Source organism: Sparus aurata, chromosome 21, assembly GCF_900880675.1.
Source record: "Sparus aurata chromosome 21, fSpaAur1.1, whole genome shotgun sequence".
Taxonomy (NCBI): domain Eukaryota; kingdom Metazoa; phylum Chordata; class Actinopteri; order Spariformes; family Sparidae; genus Sparus; species Sparus aurata.
This window is the reverse complement of record NC_044207.1, coordinates 22,745,879-22,768,584: the sequence shown is the minus strand read 5'-3', so window position 1 is coordinate 22,768,584 and position 22,706 is coordinate 22,745,879. Positions and strand designations below refer to the sequence as shown.

Sequence of the window (22,706 nt, the reverse complement as noted above, 5' to 3'; positions counted from 1 at the left end):
ATACACCCATTCTTCTGTTTCCTCGCGGAGGGTCAGTTTGGCAGCGGCTGGTGGAATAAAGTTCTGTTAGGGCCAAACCTCAAGAGTCTGCATGCTCAGTTTCCTCTCGAAATTGTTATTGATGGTAACCAAAGTAAAACACTGAACACACACCAATCTGCTGTGGCCTTCTGAGTCTGATGTGGTTTGAGTCATTACATCCTCTCTGTACTAATGATGTGGCTTTACATGAACAGTGGCCAATGATAATATCAACAAGGTATGCTTATAAAGGAGTATCATACAGAGACTGAGCGGGGACATCATCTTTTCTATTTTTAATAGTGGGATGTTTTTGTAGACACCTCACTTTCACCACAAGGGTGTGCTGAAGGCAAAGTCTTGCCTTGCCTTAGTTCACAGACTGGTGTTGAACAAGCTGTCGATTTAGCAAACCCCTACATAATCATTATCAGTATTTATTTTATTTTTTTTACATTTTAGTAAACATTTTTTTTTAGAATGTTTGCATGCCTAGGCTTGTTTGCTTGCCTAGGCAATGTTTGTGTTGTTTTCTCACATTTCTGTCTATATCTGCTACAAATATGATCAGAATGTTGTCTCATTCCCATCTCGTCTAAATATGTGTTTTCCCATCGCCTGGACATTGTCAGTCTTTCACTGCTGAAGGCAACTGTAGCACTTTCATACCCTTATCTGGAAGTGACCAGACTCTTAGGAGCTCCTCGTACAACCATGCAGAGTTTTTTTCCCCCCTCCTCACTCTCTCTGTTGCTACTGTGTGCTGTATGTTGTCAGTAAATAAAGGGAACCAGGCAGATTTGACTCTCCAAATTTGCAAAATGGCAGCCTTAAAAGGGCAGAATGATTTAAGTTAGAGTGAGGAAGGTAAGCTAGGAAAGATCTTACGAAAATACACCACTGTGTCTACAATCCTCTTGGATCTGAAACCTTAGCAACCTTCAACACAAACTGAAGTGGATTCCTTTTCTGAGGACGATGAAAACCTTATCATAGAGACCATCACAGGATATTTGAGGTGACCGATTTCATCATTGGCCATTGACCCACTGAGTGGTGGAACACTTGCATAACATGTTAATTGAGATCAGTACTGGACATGCTGTCACTAATGTGAGCAGCAGATAGTGAGTGGGCCATCTGCTTAGGGTAGGGGAGGCTGCTGGTATTGAATGGAGGCTTTCTGATCAGCTGACAGAACATGGGATGTCCCCCTGCTGTCATCTGACGGGGGCTGGCCTCAGCACTCTTAAAGGTCAGGCCCCCAAAAGTTACAGACAGCTGACCATACGAATGACAGAGCTGCAGCTCTAAAACTACAAATGTTACGTGTTTATTTGTCATCCTCTTTAAATGCAAATTCAGAGGAATTAGCACTGAGTTTCTATCTTGTGTTACATTGTGTGAAGACAGAGTGAGACAGATGTGCCTGTGCTGAGAGAGGGCAGTGGGGGCGGGGAGATGTGCAGCCCGAGCCAATCGTTGGTGTATCCTTCACAGACTGGCCTCCTTTTACAGGCTGCTGACATGCGTGCTATATTAAAGAGACGCCACCCACAGCTGCACCTGACAATTTACAACACTGACACCGACCCAGAGGGAGGGAAAAAAAGGCGCTCCCGTCCAAGTTGTTATTTGCATCACTCGCGAGAGAGACATTTCCCAGTTGAAGCTGTGTGGAATTTAGTGCTTTCATGCTTCCATCAAGCGTATGAGAGGACACAGATAGTGCACACTCCTTCCTGCTGACTTTGTGCTCTGCAGTACTGGACGATATGCTGTTTCGCCTGGATGTGCAAGGATAGCGTTGTTTTCGGTCTGTAGCTGGAATTGAGCATCATGGAATAGCAAAAACAAGTTTTTGTCCTGCAGGAGAAGACAGAAGACCATCAACATATATTCTTCATCCATAGATTGAGGGTGACAAGTTTCCTCTTGTACTAAAAAGGACCATCTATCTCCTAAAGACAGGCTAAACAGCCTCAAAGACTTAACAAATCTCCAGATCCTTCAGAAATACTTTTCGAAGTAATTTCTCTACAACTGCTTCTTCAGCTACCAAATGGGGTAACTCTCAATCGGCACAGCTTTGCGACATCTCTGCGCTCATAACGTGGCGCGGATGGTCATGGTCAAGTTTATTTTTGAGCCCACAACCCACTGCGCTTCATGAAGAGGTTTGGCAGCCTGAGGAGGAGCAAGAAACGGAAGGAGCAAGATGGGCTAGGAGGGAGGCATCAGTCCGAGGCATCATGTCTGTCTGGTAATATGCTGTGCTCTTCACCCGCTCTCTCCTAATGAATGACCGTTTCAAGAACAATATTTTGAAATTTTCTCACCTAAACTCCCAGTAACCCTGTATGAATATTCTTGGATTGAAAATTTGAGTTATTCTCCTCATAGCAAAAGCCACAAAGAGAGGGCATCTATTTTTATTGGGTACGAATCTGCTCTAAGCCTAAATATATTTAGGTGCTGAATGCCGTATGGTGTTAGGTTCCCTGTATAGTTTAGGTGCTGGTTACGTGGCAGGTCTCTGGTTTCACAAATGCATGTAGCACACATGCCAAAATGGTAAAGGTATCTGTGAGGGGCTGACCTGAGGCAAGAGGTTAGCTATCACTACCAATTACTACACATACTGCAAGATGCTTTAGTTATTTAGTTGTAAAAGAAGTGTTATCTTCAGCAAAGGGTAGAGGATGTAGTTTTGTTAATAAAATGTCTGAATCACAAGGAACAGCTTAAATGGAATTTGTTTTTATTTTGTAGTAAACCGTGTCATTATGTGAACGTGAGTTTTAGAAGCTATATCCGACATAGTGTCAGCTGAGTGTCATTATTTCCGTCCTGCATCCTTTGGGAGTCACTTAAGAATAGCTGCTCCATTTTGAAAACTTTATTAAAATTGACAGGAAGCATTTCACCGTGAGTGGAAGCAGATATTTCCCTAACGCGTGTGGGCAGTGTCTCCATACATAACATACCTTCAGGCGCTCAACAATGACAAAAAAGATGGACGCACAGAGCACCGTGCAGAATTAATGCATTTATCGTAAAGTGTTCGCTCATAATGCCTGATGAGTGAGTGGTGCACTATGTGGCGTTCAAGTGCACCGACTTCACAGCTCCTGATTTAGAGCCAGTCTAACCTCGGTGGGGTAGATGAGAGGAGCAGAGTCCTGTCGCGTTGATATACGTACATCCCTGTGTGGCTGTGGAAGATGTAGAGCTCATCGTAAAGGCTGTATACAACGTGGTGACACCTCAGCCTAAACCGCATGTCCTTTGATCCAGAGCCTCTCTACACTATGGAGGAGCAACTCTGTTCACTGCACCATTTTAAGAAGCTCACATCTATGTTAGAAGTTTCAGTAGATGCCAGTTCTTCTCAGCAGCACTGTGTATGTCAGTTTGATTAGTGGCTGCTCATTTGAATGTTTTGCCACAGTGCAGTTTGCACACCTATGTGATCCGGCCATCGCTGAAGTGCAGACCCGTCACGCCCTTTGTCACAGCTAGCCGTATCATCGTGTACATAGCAAATTCATTTGAGACTGTTGTTGCTAATTAGGGCACCGATTTTCATATTGCATATCCCTTCACAATCCAGTGACCGGTGGGTCTATACAAACATAACAATCCACCGTTGGCCAGAGAAGAAGCAGTCTCACTACTGCTCTGACATCAACCAGTGAGGCTCACACTGCTGCCCAGAGTCACTGTGGCCCCCACTTGACTGAAAACTGCCTGCCAACCCCTCAGGGGGCACCAACACTGAGGGGATCTGGTTTTATGGGTGTTACATTAACACAACATGCAGTAAATTGCAGTGGAACAACCCGTTGTGATTAGCCTCTGCTTATCTACTGCCTCTGCACCTCTGGATCACTGCCCACATCAAAGATTTTCAAGGATTCAAATAGTGCTGCAGCTAATGTTAATTTGAAAACTAATTGTTTATTGGTTTTTAAGGCAATAAGCACAGTACAATCAAGACCAATGTGCACATAGTTTGATTTTAAAAAATTCAATACAGAATTATGTTCATATTATAAATTGTGGAGTAAAATAGAAGATAAAGCCAGGTATTCTTTGAGTATTTTTTTGGCTTTTGTAAGGCTTTATTGATAGTACAGCTGAAGACTAGACAGGAAAGGGGATGAGAGAGAGAGAGGGGGAGTGACACGGAGCAAAGGGCCCCAGGTGAGGATTCGAACCCAGGGCCACTGCAGGACAAAGCCTCTGCACATGGGACACCCGCTCTACCAACTGAGCTGAACGGCCGGGTAAAAAAAAGTTATTCTTAAGGGCATATGTAAGTGGCTATCTTGTGATGTTGCCATCACGACGTGTGCTCAACTTCTCAGTCAGATCCAATCAGGACAGATCCAATCAGGACAGAGGGGCTAGCAATGCATAACTTACACCGCTCCACTCTTTTGTCCAAAATGGTCACTTCTGACTCCATTTAACTAAGATGGTGATGGCTATGATGCTAAAATTGTGGATTGAAAACAGCAGTCCACAAACCAGTGGGTGATGTCACAGTCGGTTGACACAGTGATTCCCTTTCAATTGCTACCATGCGGAGAATTTGGAGACGATATGAACAATTTAGGCTGAAGTTATTGATTGTTTTACCACATTTTCACATACACAACCGGTTGCCTCATAAATATAGTTGACCAATATGTGAAATGCTTACTATGCTAATATGCTAACTGACCCCTGGCCATGTCACTTACCCACATTGGCCCTAACGTTCATCTGCACAACTTTGAGCGTCTGCAGAACAGATGCTCCAACTGGAAACCGGATACACGAGACAACCATCATGCGCACACCAACACGCTGAAAGAACAAGAATATCTTCGGCCTTGTGCTTTTAAGTCCTCTGGGGATAACTGCCAGTAAAGCAACCAGTGGTTTTGAAGCGATTTGTATTTCAGGTATAGAATTTAGAGCTATATAAGTCTCATCCCAGAATATCACATCAGTTTGTTGCATGATCAGACAGTATTGAATCTGTTTCTTTGCAATTCCTCCAGCACTTTCTGGAAGACGATGACTCAATCTTCCCGGTTATATGTGGTTAAAAAAGGTAAAACTCACTATTGGCTTCCATTTAAATTCTTTAAAATAAAATCTTTTGACTCTGATCTCAAAAAACAAGAATTTATTTTAAAATGCTCATCAGAGTTTCAAAATTACCAAACGGATTTATTAGTTATCAAGGAGACTGATCTCAGACATTTGGAACCGATATATATTAGCAGTGAAAATTACCTATAGTGGCAAAATATGATAGTGACAGTGGGTGAGACGACAGAGTCGTGACTACGGAGCATCAGAGCTAACAGTATGCATTTTCTAATGAATTTATATTCTGTCCCTGATTTTTCCATTGCTTGTTTTATCTGAACAAAATTCCCCAAAAACCTACTTTCACATGATAGAAATAAAGTAATTACATCCTCACAATTGAGAATCTGAAACATGGAAAATTTGCCTTAGAATAAGCCAACTCTCAAAATTAATATGTGGACTAATTGATTAATTTGATTACTGTTTCATCTCTAATACAAACAGTTGGCTCATGAAGTAAAACAGAAATGGAGATTGATCTGAGTATCAGGCTAACGAGAGATTACCTTGTAATCATTGCTGATTTTAGTTGTATTTTGTGGAGGTATGAGGCAGACTATCCATGTAAACAGTTACCAATGTGTTTTTGAGCACTGTAAAGGGTTATGTTGTGTGTGTGTAAAGTTAAATGAGCTGGACTGTTTTCATCCATTTCCTGTTTCCTGGGTGGCGTCTAGCTGCCCCACATTCACCAGGCTGAGGAGAGGGCTCCCGGCCCCGGTGTTATCTCCTCCTGTGGAATGTGCCACAACAGCGCGGCTAAAATAAGAAGGCCACACAGCGGAAGCAGGCTGCGCCAAAGAGGGCTGGTGCATGCCAACTAAATGTCAGGAGATAGTGTGAGTGCACTTGGGACAACCAGAGAAAAATGGGGCTTCGTTTGAGAAAAATGTCTCCTAACTTGATTTTTTTGTTCTCTTCTTGAAGATTATGTTTAGATAGAGCAGAAAGCATCAGCAGAAAGTGTTTATCACAGGAAATAAAAAATCGATCAATAAATCTGTCCTTGTTCTTTTAAGAGTAAGGGCATCTTCTTAACCTTTGAATGAGGATCCTTGATACTTCTCCGTTTCACAGTCATGTGTTCAATTATTAGTCAGCACAGTTTGTTTCATATGACTGAGTCAAGTGGGTGTACTCACATGACATTTACATAGTCTTTTCACACCAGTGTTGGATATGTGGACAAGATAAAAGTCAACTGGAAGTCTCATGGTGGGGTTTAGTCCACATCACCCGTAGCGCTCTTTGTCTGGCATCAGAAATATGTCAGCGAGGCAGAGATGGGGCAGCGCAAGTGTCGCATGTCACCCTGCGTGAGATTGTGACGGCTGATGTGAAAGAGCATGTGAGGGGCTGTCATGTGACGGACACGGTCAACGGGACACTGCTGCAGGAGGAGCTGCGTCACAGACAGCTGACTGTTGACACTGGAGTTAAGTTTAATGCGGCTGCATATGTTTTTATCGACCTTATTATTGTGGAGGAGAGTCAGGAGGAGGAAAAAGAAACACTCTGCATGATTCATTTTGTTTCTATTTCCTATATTGATCCAGTATTGATTCCTTTAGGCCACTAATTTAGATGAGTTGAGCTTTGGAGCACCATCAAGGGATTTTTCATTGGCACAGAGTGTTGCAGATGTCAACAGCTGTCAGTTCACTGCAGTGTTACTGAGGAATATGCCACAGGAATGATAATTGTAGCCTAGAGTTAGTGGTTAAATATAATCAAATACTTACTAATACATGTTTGAAGACTATTTAAAAGAGGATAATTGTGTTAATAGTAAGATATGCTGTAAAACCAACTGTCAAAATAAAGTAAACCCATCATTAAATACGGAGCCTCATAGTTCAGTTCCACTTATCTGATTATACATTTTCCATGTTGTCATTATTTGTTATTGTTTGGCTTATAGCCTCTATAGTTTCTCATCCATATTTCACTGTAAACGCATGCCGGCAATTTGTCACGATAAAAACGTAATGAGGTCCAACCCATAGAGACATAACAGGAGCTCTCACTGATGAGCTCTCGGATGCCACACAGAATTCAAGCCCCCTCTTCCTGCGCCAAAGACTGTGGATAAAAACAAACTTTTAAACGAAGAAGCAAGAGACTGCACAAGTGTAAAACTGTAAAGCAAATTAGTGGAGGGATTAGGAAAAATGAAAGGCCTTGCACTCCAACACATGTGTTTTCACTTCTTGCTAATTAGACTTCAGTGCAGCTCTGTTTTTAATGACGTGACATCTCCACCAGAGTCCTCAGACGAGGTCTGATCAAGCAAATTAAGTGAAAACACCTGTGTGAGTGGACCACAGGGATGTAGGGCCTTTAGTATGTAAAAGCCGACAACACTTAAGCCATATCATGATGTAATAATATCCAAAATCTTATACGATAAAGAGTCTCCAAGTTAAAAGCTACTCTTCCTGGGGTCCACACAAACTAACGTCATATATCATGATATAAAACAATAAAAATCCAAGACAAAAGGAAACAGTGAGCCTGTACTGCTCTTCCAATGCTGCTGCTAGTGACCCTGACTGAGGCTGCAGGATGTGGGCACAAATCATGATAATATTATTGATATATTGCCCAGACCTAATGTGATCACATAATCTGTATAATCTGCTGGGGTTCTGCTGCCCTTCAAACATCATGAAAAGGTTTTTTTGAACATCTCATTTACAGTGAATGAATTAAAAAAAAAAACTCAAAAACAGCAGCCCCACAGCAAATACAGTTTCTATAATTTAGTTTATTTGAATTTAAGGCTGATTTCTTTGAGGCTGTAACAAGCTGGACACTTTAAGTTGTTTATATGTATGATTAAGACAACTGGTAAAGCTAACACGTGCTAGTTTTATTCAAGTTATTATAATAGCTGTATTTGATAGCTGTATATAATAGCTGTATATAATAGCGCATCTCTGTCTGTGACCGCCGGGCTGAGGCTTTATTTCTGTGTATCTTGGTTGGTCCTCAGTGCCCAGGACTGCCCTGATGGATCAGATATGCATTTCTTCTTTGTGATAGCTTGTGACAGCATTTATGGTATCTGCAGAAGTGACGATTGTAGCACCTCAGCCTCACCAACTGCACTGAGCCTGTCAACGACGTCAATCATCACTCGAAATGCAGTGTGGATTGACAGCCTTGAGAGAAACAAGAGATAAGTTGTGGTATCTATTTTCTTTTTTTGTCTCCCTGCAGCCTCAGGACTCTCCACACCACCCACCACCCCAACCCAGTCGTCCAGCCAACCTGTGTTCACCCAGGAGGCCCAGCCGGCCAGGCCCAGCCCCGAATGCCTGGAGACGAGCTCCCGATCCCGCTCGCTCTCCACGCCTCCAGACACAGGACAGCGCCTCAGCCTTCCCTCTGCTAAACCCCCGATCCCCTCCTCGAGCCCCGTGCCACCTTACTCTACCTCACATCAAGTGAGTCACACGGAAAAATGTTTCTCATTTCAAGAAAAAATTGTAATTAATGTTATTTGCTTGCCTTGGGACAATTCGCTCGTTGCTTTTGAACTCTGAACTATAACTTCATGTGGCTATGAGTCGGTCAAAAGTCTTAAACATAGATATGGTGGTTGGTGGAGTTGCTGTTTATGGAGCAGAGAGCTTTCACATCATAGATACAAAACTAGTTCAAAGGTCATCTGTCCTGTTCCAGCTTCAGGAGAGAGTGCTCTGAGTTCACAAGTAATGACTGAACTCTTCTCAGGCACGACACCTACATGTGAATTCCCAGAATCCATTAAATACTTGCTGCTTTTACCGTACCTGCAAACTTTTTGCCTTTCGGCGACAAATGCCGTTTTAAGTGTCAACCAGGTCATATATGTGAATCATGCAGAGCCAGAGAGTGATCTTAGCTTATTTTAGGATATCTTTTTTTTTAGTAGAGAATGTTAAAGGTGCAATTGTTAACATAGTTGGTTGTTGTAGATACTGTTGGCAGGGCCAAACTTACCAGGGAATGAGACCTTTTAAAGCCAACTTTGGGATATTTAATTTCAGCTAAACTAGCTAGTATAAGCTAATTTCATGGCGTATCTCAACTGAGTTATCAGTGGCAGAAAGTAAGTACATTTACTCAAGTAGGAATTTGAAGCACTTGTCTTTTACTTGAGCGCTTCTATTTCCTGCCACTTTATACTTATATTTGACTATATCTCAGAGGCAAATAACACACTTGTTACTCCATAACATTTATCTGACAGCTCGAGTTACTTGTTACTTTGCAACAGCATATAAAGTGATCTCCAAATGGCACATGAATTAAGAATAGGATCCACATTAACGTGCGATGAGAATGATAATGCATCATGATTAGATGTAACAGGCTACTGTAGAAACATGGGTGGTGCAACAAGGCCGATTCTGTGGAAGAAGTAGTATAGCATGATGTGTTCCCTTACTCTATTTTTTCCATTTCTGTCTCACTCCTCCTCGGTCTCATTCTCTTCTGACTCTGCCTCTGTGCTCTCTTCTGTATGTGTGTGTGTGTGTGTGTGTGTGTGTGTGTGTGTGTGTGTGTGTGTGTGTGTGTGTGTGTGTGTGTGTGTGTGTGTGTGTGTGTGTGTGTGTGTGTGTGCGTGTGTGTGTGTCTACCATTGTTCCAGTTTCTCCTCAGCCTTATCGTGCCTTTTTTACATTGTGATTAAAAGAATCAAAAAGCTACAAAACTTATTTTACATGTCATAACATGATGTTGTTTTCTCTGTGTATTCTCATCTCAAAACGCTCGCAAGGCTTCATTTGTGTCTTTTAACCACTAAAATCAGACAGTGCCCTGGAGGAATGCATCGTGACCTGGAGTAAGGAACGTTAGGAATAAGAAACCTGAACCCCACTGACTGATTTTAGCTTCATATCTTTCCACCTTGTCTGTTTTTTATCGAAAAATAAGACTGAATGTGTGTCTAACTTTGCATATAAACTGCTGTATGTAATATCAGTGATGCCAATTCATATCTGTGGATAATAATGGTCACAAGATGTTCAAACTAATAACTATATTTCCTTTGAGGCCACATAACAGTGGCCTTCTGTCCATGAGTCATGCGCTGCTTTCCTCAGTGTCATAAGGGTTCGGTTGGACAGCGGTGAAGAGAGAAAGAGAGGGAGGCGGGGAGGGAGGATGCAGATCTTTAATTCAAGCCCTGATACTCGAGCATGCTGTGTGTCAACAGAGCTGTGTTTGCACTATTTGCTCTGAGCAACAGTGGCAGAAGAAGGGCCGTAAATATTGTCTCGGCATTGAGGCGATATCTCAAACAGCGGTTGCGGATGAACAGTTAACTCGTGGTTTTGTCACAAAGATTTTCATTGTGGGTTTTCAGGGTGTGATACCAGATTTACCACAGTTTGTGAGGAAGTACCTCTTGTGTCCGTTTAATGAATAATTACATGAAAGCCTGTCTCAGCCTCTCCGCTGTGATTGATTGCAGATTCTAGCCAGAGAGGGGCAAATCAATATTCCATCACCAACATTGTATACTGTTGATATTAACACCCAAGGACTCAGGGCTGAGGTGGAAGACTGATGAGTCAGTGCCTGTCAGCCCCTCCATCGCTCATAAGGGAAGCTCACAAATCTTCTGATGCTGTAGTTACTTCTTTTTTTTTTTTTTCTTCTTTTTTTTTTTTTTTACCAAATCCAATCTCAGAAGCAATTAATGTAATGGATTTGTGTATGTCAGCTCCTCTGGAGTTTGCTGTAATGCTCGGAGCAGGCTGCGTGCCCGCTGTGATGCAGCAGGGCGAGATTTATGAGGGCGCAGGAGAAGTCTTTTGGCAAGAGAAGCGCTGTGTCACCATCGCAGCAGGGCCACACTGGGGACTGTTCAGCATCCCGGCAGCAGGTATGCAGGCTTTTCTCACACTGCTGCTGTGGCTTGTTGTGGACATAACTTGCCCATTAGGGACCAAGAGAAGCCACGTATCAACAATCAGGCTTTGAGTATGCAAATCTCCCAGCATGACACAGCAGATTTCATGCTGGGAGCTTGCCTGTGCTGTGTACAGGATGCAAATACAAAAATTTGCATGTAATTTTTTTTTTTTGTTGACGCCGATGTTACAGAGAGTTTTTCTCGTCTTGTCAGAAGAAATTTAACCCTGAGGATGTGACAAGGCATCCCCAGCTTCTTGCTGCTTAGCAACGTGAGGGATTTCCTAATATGGTGAAGGGACCAGGTCGCTGCGCATGGAGGGGTGTGTCCACAGCCCGCGGAGCTTCCTGCTTTTTTTTTTTTTCTCCGCGCTTCATGTGAGAGACTTCATCCATGGTGAGTGTCGTTCAGCAGATTAAAACTCCCAACAATGAAGTCGACCGAGTTATTGTGGTGGGATTAGCTTTCACGCGCCTGTGTAGTGCCTGTCCGGGCCGCGCGTACGCATTGGTGTCCCCCCCACCTCCACCTCCTACTGCAGCAAATGGATCAGGACTGTTCCACTCCGAATTTTTAAGGGGTGTGTGTAGTCTAATAATAATGTGCCACTGAAGTTGCTACAGGCTTTTTGTCACGTTACCTGTGTATATTTAGCGGACCTGGAGGAGCTTTATGTAACCGGTAACGCACCGGCGGCGCACGACGTCTCTTGTCGTCTTGTTTTTTGGGTGTTCTTTTGCGCATCGCTCTCGGTGTGTTCACAGTCTGCTGGGGCCGCCGGGGAGAAGTCGCTTCACCCTCCTGCCGCCGCTGCTGCTGCTCACCACTCGCAATCCACAGCAAAGTTTGGTGGTGCGCCGCCCGTCTATTGTTTTGAGGATCTGCTGCGCATCTTCACCGCAAAACTTCTGCGTGTTTTTGTTTTTTTTCCCCCTCTCACAGGTCTACGGATTATTCGAAGGCATGCTGGAGAAACTTGAACTAGATGATGATGGTAAGTGTTGCCTACCTTAAACGAGTCACCTCCATAACATCGCGATATGTGTGGTATCCCAGCTGTTTAGTCAGACCAGCTACAGATGTGTCTGTAGCTGGTCTCCCGACAGAGGAGTTTCCCGACAGAGGAGGCTGTCTTCATCATAAGAGACCCATTTGTCTCAATGACTCAGATATTTACACAAGGCTCTTGAAATGAAGTGAAATAATGAGATGGCTATAAAATTCTGGAGATTTTAAAGAGACTCACTATTTCATCGTGGCAAGAAAGGCTGCAGCTAAAAATGAATAACACTTGTGAATGTATTTGACGGAGTATTCATTTGGTGTGTAAAATACCAGAGAGAAGTCAGGACAGATGCTCGTCACAAGCAGAAGGACCCCAGATAAGTCTTCAGAATGCTCAGGCTGTCATGAGCAATCAATTTTTTGATTTATGATCATATAAAACAGAGAAAAGGCACCAAATCTTGTATGTTTTAGGAGCTAGAACCAGCAAATTAGAGCTGCAACGCCGTTTTTTCATTGTTGATTCATCCGTCAACTATTTTCTCAGTTAATCCCTTGCTTGTTTGGTCTTTATAATGTCATAAAATGTTGAAAATTGTCTCCAAAGATGAGGAATAAAGAAAATAATCACATTTAAGAAGCTGTAACCTGTGAATTTTGAGCTTTTTTCTTCTTCAAATGACTCGAACCGATTTAAGGGATTATTAAAATAGTTGCCGTTTAATCTTAATTGTTGTCAACTGCTCGATTAATAGTTGTGGCTCTAATGCAAATGTTTTTTTCTTTACTTGAAGATAATTAATTAAATATTGATACAATTTCGTTAGTAAACTAATAGATTAATTCACTCCACACTGTAACACTTTAATCACCACATATGGGAAGAAAATGACTATAATCATCTGTGAAGGACCGAAGCTCTTGTAGCACTTTGCTGTTTGTGTCCTTCCAGTGGTTGTGTAATCGAACGCAGAGCTTAATTATGAGTACGATGGAGCGGTGAAGTGGCTGTAAGTGGTCCAGAGCCATAATGGTTGTTTAGGCTCTGAGTGTGTTTTGTTTCCAGGCCCTCATTATACATTCCCTGTGAGATTTCTCCTTCCTCTAAAAGTTTTTTTTTTTTTTTTCTTCTCCTTCTTACAGCTGCTGAACCTGAGAGTGATATTTACATGCGCTTTATGAAATCCCACAAGTGCTACGACATCGTCCCCACGAGTTCCAAACTGGTTGTTTTCGACACCGCGCTCCAAGTAAGTACTGTGACAAAAATCAAGTTTCTTTTACGTTCTTCTGCAGGTTAATCTTTCATATGATATTGAGGCTGCTTGGCTTGAAAATCAAAAGAGACATTCAGCTCAAGTTAATGTTCAATAAAATAAGCCTCATGTTTGGTGCAATTGTCATAAAGCTGTTAAACAGTAATCCTGTGGATGTCTGACCTCCTTTGATGTGTAGATCCTTAACCACTAAATCCACTGAAGCTCAGAGTTAGAATCCTTATCTAGAAGTTGTGGTAATATTAAAACCAACTCAAAGACTTCAAGAGTTAAGTTTGTGCTTCACAAAAAACATCAGATGGGGCTCGTTTGCTCCTGAGAATGTGTCAAAATAGAAGGGCTGCCACCAAATATTACTTTTTGTAGATTGTCTTTCACTTCATTGTTTTTTCTGTGAAATGTCAAGAATATGTTTATTTTTTTTATCCAACCACCATTCCAAAACTTAAAGGAAAACTTCACCCATAATTGAAAATTCATCATTATCTACTCAACCCCATGCTGGTGGAAGGTCAGGTGAAGGTTCATAGTCTACAAAACCTAATTTCTTTTTTTGTTTTTTAAATGACATGAAATGTCTCCTTACAGCTCCTCCTGCACAATCCAAGTCTCCAGACGCCACAAGATCCTGAAATGATTTGAAAAGAGGTTATTAACACACATGCAGTCAGGCTTGTGCACCTACTTCAGACGGGGTGTGCGCTACTGCTTTTAGCTTAGCAGCTACAGTGAAGATTTTGGCTTAAAAAAGAGAGTAAATAACAGATTTTCAAATCATCTTGGAGCCTCTTGAGACTTGGATATACTGTATCAAGCCATTTTATGTTTTTTTTCAGTTGTTTTTATTAAAAATGTTCTACTTAAATTGTTGAGCAGAATACTGCAACACTGCCTTGTTGTGAAGCCCTAGAAATGTTTTGTAGACTACGTAACTTCACCCGACTCGGGTTGAGTGGTTATGTTGACATTTAAGCTGTTCAGACCAGTGAATGTTGACCGTCTTTGATTAATAAAATTGTCGGTTCTCAGAATCGTTTCTATTTAATATGCTATCGATTGATCACAGTAATGGATCAGAAGCTTCAGCTCCAGAGAAGACAATCACATCATGCAGTGAAGTATTGTGTTTAATCTGATTAGTGTTTTTTTTTCTTTTCAACTGTTGCTCAACAGGTTAAGAAAGCGTTCTTTGCCTTGGTAGCCAACGGTGTGCGAGCTGCTCCACTATGGGACACAGAGAAGCAAATGTTTGTGGGTAAGTGCAACAAAACCTGTCATGGAATGACTTCATAGCCTTGTTTTATGTTTTCTCATAACACACAGTAAAATAATTGGGTTTATAGTGGGTGGGAAGTCTAGTTTTTTATTGGTATTTTTCATATTTTGAGTATGAGAGATTTTTTCCATTTAGCTGTTTTCTATGTTTGTTTCTGTGTCTGATATTTGTTGTTGTATAGGTTGAAGTTAGACGTGTTTTACTTTGGGTTTGAAGTTCTAAAAGGTTGTTAAATCATAAATATTTGCAAATATTTGGACCAGTTTAGAGGAATAAGGCTTCCACACACTCTCGCAGTTGTATTGGCCAGGCTTCCAGTCAGATCATGTAGGATTAAAGATATTTAGATCCCTTTAGTCTTCTTACTCACGCTACAGATTTGATTCTAGCGCCTCAGCGAGACTGCAGCATGCAGGCCACATATTTCCAGTCCATAATTCCTTTGGACAGAGATGGAAAATGTCCTTGCTGTGCTGGTGCGCCTGTGCTAAATGAGCCCAGAGGAAACTTTTGTGTATTAATGCCGCTGGTCATGGCTAGTGGAGCGTGATGCTATATTGAGCAGAAGTCATTAGAGCTGTCATAAACCATTAAGCAAAGCAATGACTTCTCTGCATTGACCAGTGCTCAGAGAGAATTGAAGATAATATTTAACAGAAAAGGAATATCAGTGCAGACTGTGAGGGCGATGGAGTCGGAAGTCACACCAGCTGTGAATTCTGTTTGTCATGCAGATTCCTTTTTTTTCCTGCGATTACTCTATTGCAAGTCAGCCTGTGATGAATAATGAATGCCAAGTCAGCGTTGGGATAAACAGGGTGTGGGGGTCAGTGATTTGCTGTTGGCACCACGCCCTTGTACGTGCCATCTCTTTTTACCTAATTGCGCAAAGCTTGCAGGAACAGTGCTGCATGTTGCACATGGATTAACGCCTGTTTTTTCATTACAGGAATGCTGACAATCACAGATTTCATCATCATACTGCACAGATACTATAAGTCACCGATGGTAGGTCCACTTGACAGACGAGATCTGCCTGTTTCTTTGAGGATTTCTTGGTTTCTTTATCCTTTGTTCTATTTTCTTCTTTCTTCTATTTCAGGTGCAAATTTACGAATTAGAGGAACATAAGCTCGAGACGTGGAGAGGTGAGGTCACGTTTTTGTAGCATGTATGATGTAAAATTTAAATGCAGAATATGTAAACTTGAATATGTGATCTCTTTCTACACAGAGGTTTACCTTCCAGCCACGTTCAAACCTTTGGTCAACATATCGCCTGATGCGAGGTGCGGTATCTGACTCTAAATAATGAATCCGTCTGTTTTCGTGTGTATGCGATTTGATTTCTTGTCCTCCCTGTAACTGGCCTTTTGCGTTTGTTGTGTTGCAGCCTGTTTGATGCAGTGTACACCCTCATCAAAAACAAAATTCACCGCCTGCCTGTCATCGACCCCGTCACGGGGAACGCACTTTATATTCTCACACACAAGAGGATCCTCAAGTTCCTCCAGCTTTTTGTGAGTCACCGTCAGTCTGCGTAGCATTTTAATCTACATGACGGATGATTCTGTTGAGAACTTTCACTTGTCTGCTGCCCCCTTGTGGTCAACTCGGACACTAATGAAATGTGACAATGAATTGGTTGAGAGTGATCACACAGAACATGTTCCTGCCTCATCGTGTGTGTGTGTGTGTGTGCGTGTGTGTGTTTGTCTTCTCCAGATGTGTGAAATGCCAAAGCCGGCTTTCATGAAGCAGACTCTCGGGGAGCTCGGCATTGGCACGTACCACGACATCGCTTTCATCCACCCGGACACACCCATCATCAAAGCACTCAACATCTTTGTAGAGAGACGAGTGTCTGCCCTGCCTGTGGTGGATGAGTCTGGTAAGATCACAATCTCCACTGCTGATGAAATTTAGTAATAAGACTAAATTAAGTTAGTCACTGAAAGGAGTCCTTCGTGTTCTCTTACAGGCAAAGTTGTGGATATTTACTCCAAGTTTGACGTGATTGTAAGTAGAAATTTGAGTTTGTTTTTTTAAAGAGACAATATACCAAATACCAGAGGATGAACCGCTCTGTGGTTTATTGTCACACTTCATACTATGTGTATTCATGTTTGTTCACAGAACTTGGCTGCTGAGAAGACGTACAACAACCTGGACATCACGGTGACGCAGGCTCTTAAACATCGCTCTCAGTACTTCGAAGGAGTCATGAAGTGCCACAAAATGGAGACGATGGAGACCATTGTGGACAGAATAGTCAAAGCTGAAGTGAGATTTTTTTCAAACACAAAGACGGGTACAGACATTTAGCTACCTGGAAATAACCTTTGACTGATATCAAGTTCATCCCTCTGTTGTTTTGCTCCAGGTGCATCGGTTGGTGGTGGTGGACGAGCGCTCCAGCATAGAGGGCATCGTCTCCCTGTCGGACATCCTCCAGGCTCTGGTGCTCAGCCCTGCAGGTATAGATGCTCAGCATCGCTAGCCTCTCTGTTCCTGGACCCTGAGCTCTCTCCCCACCCCGCCCTCTAACCCTGTCCCGGGTAGGAAAACACTCCTGTTTTACTTCCGGCTGGTTGTCGCCTGTAGCTGGCATGGTGCCTGACGTCCTGTTTGTCCTACTGGAGGCCGCTGTGTGCAGCCGTGTTGTGTGGACTTTTGTGTCAGGATGAAAGGGCTGACGTCCTCTGAAAAACAAGTCCAGTGACCGCTCTGGCCAGTGCATTGTAATGAGCCTGATATAAGCCCGTTGGGTAGTCACACATTCGTGAATTGTTGCAAGTTGCAAAACAGATTGAGGTAAATCAAGTTGGCTAACACCTCTGTTGGGTAAGCACTTTTTTTAATTGCCTCAAAGTTGGTAAGGAGCATGTTGTCACCAAGCACGTTCAGTGGTGAACATGAGGAGCATTTGCTGCCCTGAGAGGAAAGGAAGAAATGTGAGATTTGTTGTGAATGAGAGTGAGAATAAAAGAAAACTGATGTCAAAATGAGGTCAGTTTATAGAATTTAGACCAGCATCGAGCCTCATATCAAACTATTCCTTCATGAATTTCTCACTTAAAGGATAAGTACAGCCAAAAATGAAAATCAGTCGTTATCCACTCAGGCCCGGTGTAAAGGTGGGTGAAGTTTTTGTAGACTGCAAAACATTTTTGGAGCTTCACAGCAAAACAGCATTGCAGCATTCTCCAAACAGAATTTGCTTTGTTTTCATTTTACCCCCTAAAGTGATCAGTCTTTTGGGATGGTATGTTACACACACTCTGTCCTTTTATACAAGATGAGTCCATTGTTATTATATTTAAAGCCTGTGCTCACAGTTAGAATCCAGCTTTGTGAGACAAAAACAAACCAAAAAAAAAAAAAAAAACCCTCCACAGAGTAAAGTTTTCCACAGTGGTTTGAATCACAAACACAACCTGTCCTGTCCAGAGGCTCCATGTATTATAAATTCTGCTCAGTTATGTTTGGCTTTTAGTAGACATGGCTGCATTTTGCCAAGAGCTGGCTCTACTTTGAATATGTTTTGTATTGATATGCGTGAAGACAAATAACAGATGTTTGCATCATTTAAATGATTTCAGTGTCGGATGTTTGCTGTGTGTTCGGGCTGCAGATCAGCAACATGCTGTGAAGGAAAAACACGATGCACGAGCATTCAGCTCCACTTTCTTTAATCGAGATGTTTATACCATCATTTCTATCACTGCATAACGCAGCTCCAGTTCCGTAAAACTAACGATCGGCTGCAGCTTCACACTGAGTTTAAACAGGGTCCGATGGGGCGATGGGTCGTGGCTTCAAAAAGAATGATGAATCTTGTTTTTGAAAACAGGAAGCTTGATTTAGACCGACATGTCTACATGTTGTAGAGATAAAACGCAGGCAGAGTTCTGCTTATTCTGACTTTTATGCTGGCTGTGGTCAGTCAGTAAAACTAGAAACATTGATTTGTCAAAGTGTTTGGTGAAACTGCATGTCTAACACAAAATGTTAATGGTTTTGAAGACTTTTTTTTTTTTTTTTTTTCTGCCAGTGAGATCTTACAGCAGTCGTGTCATGCATAATTATTAATGATGAAAATGGATGAAACTATTTCAGCAAGATTTGGGTGAAGTATCACAAATCCTGCCGATGCTGTGATGTGTTTATTTGTGCGTCTTGTCCTCACTTGTGCTCTTTCTTTGTCTCCGCAGACGCCTGCAAGGAGGAGAACCTGCCCGAGTGAGAGGAGGTGAAGAGGAGACACGTTTCGGAGTAAATAAGTTTGAAGGTTGAGGTTCGGGAGCGCAAAAAAGGCTGAGCCGAGTCAGTCTGAAGGTCCCAGAGACGCCTGCAACTGATGCACTATAGAGGCTTAGAAACCAAAGAGCTAGACAGCTGAATGAAGTGGAGTTCCTGCACTGAGGATTGATTTTTCTGATTTTTCTTTTTTGTTTGTTTGAACACTGATCAGATAAAAACAAAACACACACAGCATATTGTATTTGTACACACACACACACACACACACACACACACACACACACACTCAAACACACAGAAGATGCATTATGGTCACCAGCCGGGCAGAGATGGCAGGGGAACGTAAAGGACCGATGAGTTAAGGTTCCGGTGTAGTTCTGATCATGCTGCTGTCGTCAGTCGATTCTTTTAGTCGCATTTTTGTCATCGATACTAAACGCGATCAACTCCAGGAAAGCTCTCGTTCTGCTCAGTATTTGAAAAGGTGAACTACACGTATCGTACAATGTGGCCATTTTTACAACTCTTTGTCATTAAAAAGAAAAAGTGCCAACACGGAGGGATCGATGCCCCATCATTACTTGTGCCTTTTGTTTTTCCCTCAGACTGACATTATTTGTGTCGTTTGACGTCAATTGCCAAACGAAAACTTTTTTGAGGGGGTTGTTTTTTTTAAAATATGAACGTGTAATTAACAAGAAGTTTGGCCATTTCTTCCTTCCACTAAAAATTTGGTTGATTTTAAGTCTCAAGAATTCACGTCAAATTCTAAATGATTTAGCACAAACACCTGCAGCGGTCGAAGGGAAACGCAATGAGAACACGTGAAAAAAAGGATTCCGTCAGCCGAGAACTACAAGCGAGTCCCTCTCACTCACTTTACATCAGTCGGGATTTAGAGTCATTTGCAACTTAAGGATTATTTTTCTAATGGTATTACACAAAACAAACAAAAAAATGTCTTTTTATACGTTTAAAGAACGTTTTCTTTTTAACGTTTCTTTTCAGTTTTGACGCTTAAGATAACCTGATACACACCGCAGACATGCAGATCAGCTCTCAGCTGTGGCTTCGACAGGACTCATCTCCATCTTTGACTGTAAATAGGATCGTTTTTTGGGGGGAAAACGCGTCACATAAAGCTTTATTTTTATGAATGTGTCAACATGTTTAAAAAGAGAGACTGCAGTTTTAACGTTATTTTTGTAAATATCTTTGTGGCAATATGTCCGGTTCAAAGAGACTTTGTATCTGATCAACATGTACTGTAAATGTGCAAGCATGAGAAACTACACTTCAGCAGTATGAATGTTCCTTTGTTTTACTTTTTTTCTATTTTTCTGGCTGCAGAAAAATAAATGGACACTGAATGTACCTTAAAATCTGCGTCATGTAGTTTATTTTAATCAGGATTCGTGTGTTTTTACCTGCTTTTTTAAATTGGTCTGTGTTTCCAACCTTTTTTCATCACATTGACATTGAAAGAAATGTGATGTTTTACCTATTTATTTTTTACTTTCTTTTATTTAAACTTTTCTTCTTCTGTGTTAGCTCATTTTTAAGCCCTCTCAGTTGCAATGCATGGTATTCAAGCATTGGACTCTGAGGCGTGTCCTGGTTATTGTGCCGATAAATACACAAAAGGTCAGCCTCACCCTAACTCGTAATCCACCCGGGCTGTTAATTTACCTCCCAAACACACAATTATGTGAAGCAATCAAACCAAGCGGTTCATCCACAATCCTCACAAATGCCCCCGGTGACTGTAACAAACACAGATTTACACAGCTGAAACAATCAGTCGTCAGACAAATGGTTAAACTGCAACTGTTTTGAATCATACATTTTTTGTTGGCAACTTTTTGGAGCAAAAATTCTGTAATTCATTAGTTCTAGCTTTTTGTTTCTTAGGAGTTTTTGCTTACCTGTGATTCACATCATAGAGGACCGACTGTCTTTTGGTTTTTACCGACGATTGGACAAAAACACAACACTTGCCGACACAAATGAAGACGACTGTTGAAGCGTTACACATTTGTGGATCTTCAGATGGACGTGTCAGAAGTCCGGTGTGTAGGATCTAGCAGGAGGTGGCTGCCAAACAACCTGGAACGCCCCCTCTGTAGGGCCGGCGTTTGGTTTGTCCATCCTGGGCTACTGTAGGAACATGGCAGTCCATGGAAGAGGTACTGCTCCATCCCTAGATATTAACGGCTCGATCTTGGGTAACTAAAACACAGTGATTCTTAGTTTCTGGTGTTGATACACAGTCAAAAAACATTGTTGTTGAATATTATATTCATTTTCCTCCAATAAATCCTCCAAAATTCTTCACACTGGACCTTTAAAGATGTTTTTACAGCATGCATGCAGAGCAATTATTTGTTACTGGTTGTCTTCTGTTATTTATATCATTGTAGAATAAATATCTTTGGGTTTTGAGCTAATGATGAGACAAGAACCAAGACACCTGGACACATCACATTGGACATTTTCACAACATTTTTTCGGCGATAAATTGCAAAAATAATTGGCAGATAAATCAAAAATGGAAGATGGCTAATTGTTGCAGCATTCAATATTTGCAGAGTCACAATAACTCCGTGAGACTCCATCTTTACTCGGCACTTGTGTTCCACCTAAACGACTCTATACTCAGCAACCAGTCACTTTTACTGAGTGGTCCAAAATAAGTAAGGGTGTTGCAAAACTTTCACAAACCTGTATTTTATTTTGTGTCGACTCTCGACCCAAAACACCACAGAACAAGTCTGCAGCAGCCCTCAGTGTACTCTCACCTTGTATCGGACATTAAAGACTTTCCTCTCACTGTCTACAGCTTTGAACAGGCCGTCTCTGCTGCTGTCCCGCTGATCACTTGATCACAGGCGGGATTTGTAGTTGAGGGTTACACCGCACGCTCTCCATGTCTCCTCTCCATTACCATGAGATTTTTTTTTTTCATTATTTAGACATTTCTGAAAAAATCAGTTAAGCACAGACGGCACCCCCCACCCTGAAGCTGTGAGCTGTGAGCTCTCAGCCGCCCGGAGCTCTTTATTTTTTTTTTTCCGTGGCACGCTGCCCTGAGGATATTTTAGTGCCGGGGGATAGGTGAGCATGTGCCAGAGTGTGCCGGGAAGAGGCTGTTTTTTTATTTCAGCAGCTGATGGGTTAAAATCAGCTGTCGTTTTTTTTTTCTTCCTGTGATGAGGTAGAAATGTGCAAGGCCCCCCCCTCCTCGGATTTTTTTTGTTTTGCCCTGTGTTCGTGCTGCAGCCACAAGGTGACACTGTAGCACACAGATCCGAGGGCAGCGCAGGGGCCTCTCAGGAAGAAACCAGCTCCCTGCAAGTTGATCCCATCCTGGTGTAATGAGCAACCGCCTCTTTCTCATTGAATATTTACATCCCAATAAGAGATGAATGATTTCCGAGCAGTGCTTGTTTCTCTCCCTCTCTCCCTCTCGCTCCCTCTCTTTCAAGGAAATTGCTCGACTTCAGCAGGAAGTTTTTTTTTTCCTAATGCCGGGCGAAGGTTGCCTTGTAAATTAGGGGGGGTGAAGGTACCACGAGCGGATCTGATGGACTTCCAAATGAGGGCTGAAACTGGACCAGACTTTACTCCAGACAATCTGCTTTGATCTCCCAATCTCCCCTGTGATACCCAGCGCTGGGAAAGCCTCCTCTACACCTTGTAGCCCTAAAGCAGATGAGGCAGGAGGGTTTCACCACCATCCAACCTCCACCCCCCCTCCACCCATCCCTCCTCCTCATCTTCTCCTCTCCACACTGCCCATCTCTCTT

At 42.2% G+C, this 22,706-nt stretch overlaps 1 protein-coding gene across 5 annotated transcripts in view; it reads left to right on the top strand.

Annotated features, from left to right (window-relative positions):
- The window catches only part of LOC115572873 (5'-AMP-activated protein kinase subunit gamma-2-like), a 29,110-nt gene extending 8,828 nt beyond the window's left edge, over positions 1–20,282 (top strand). The window contains exons 1-14 of one of the 5 annotated variants that reach the window (XM_030403330.1): positions 1,605–2,284; positions 8,392–8,618; positions 12,023–12,074; positions 13,229–13,335; positions 14,536–14,617; positions 15,588–15,646; positions 15,741–15,786; positions 15,872–15,926; positions 16,031–16,157; positions 16,363–16,528; positions 16,619–16,656; positions 16,774–16,920; positions 17,021–17,114; positions 18,852–19,127. In XM_030403330.1, coding sequence (XP_030259190.1) covers positions 2,191–2,284; positions 8,392–8,618; positions 12,023–12,074; positions 13,229–13,335; positions 14,536–14,617; positions 15,588–15,646; positions 15,741–15,786; positions 15,872–15,926; positions 16,031–16,157; positions 16,363–16,528; positions 16,619–16,656; positions 16,774–16,920; positions 17,021–17,114; positions 18,852–18,883 — 1,326 coding nt within the window. In that variant the 5' untranslated portion in view covers positions 1,605–2,190 and the 3' untranslated portion in view covers positions 18,884–19,127. The other 4 variants (XR_003982169.1, XM_030403329.1, XM_030403331.1 and 1 more) reach the window with 4 other exon arrangements.
- The last annotated feature ends 2,424 nt before the right edge of the window (positions 20,283–22,706 follow it).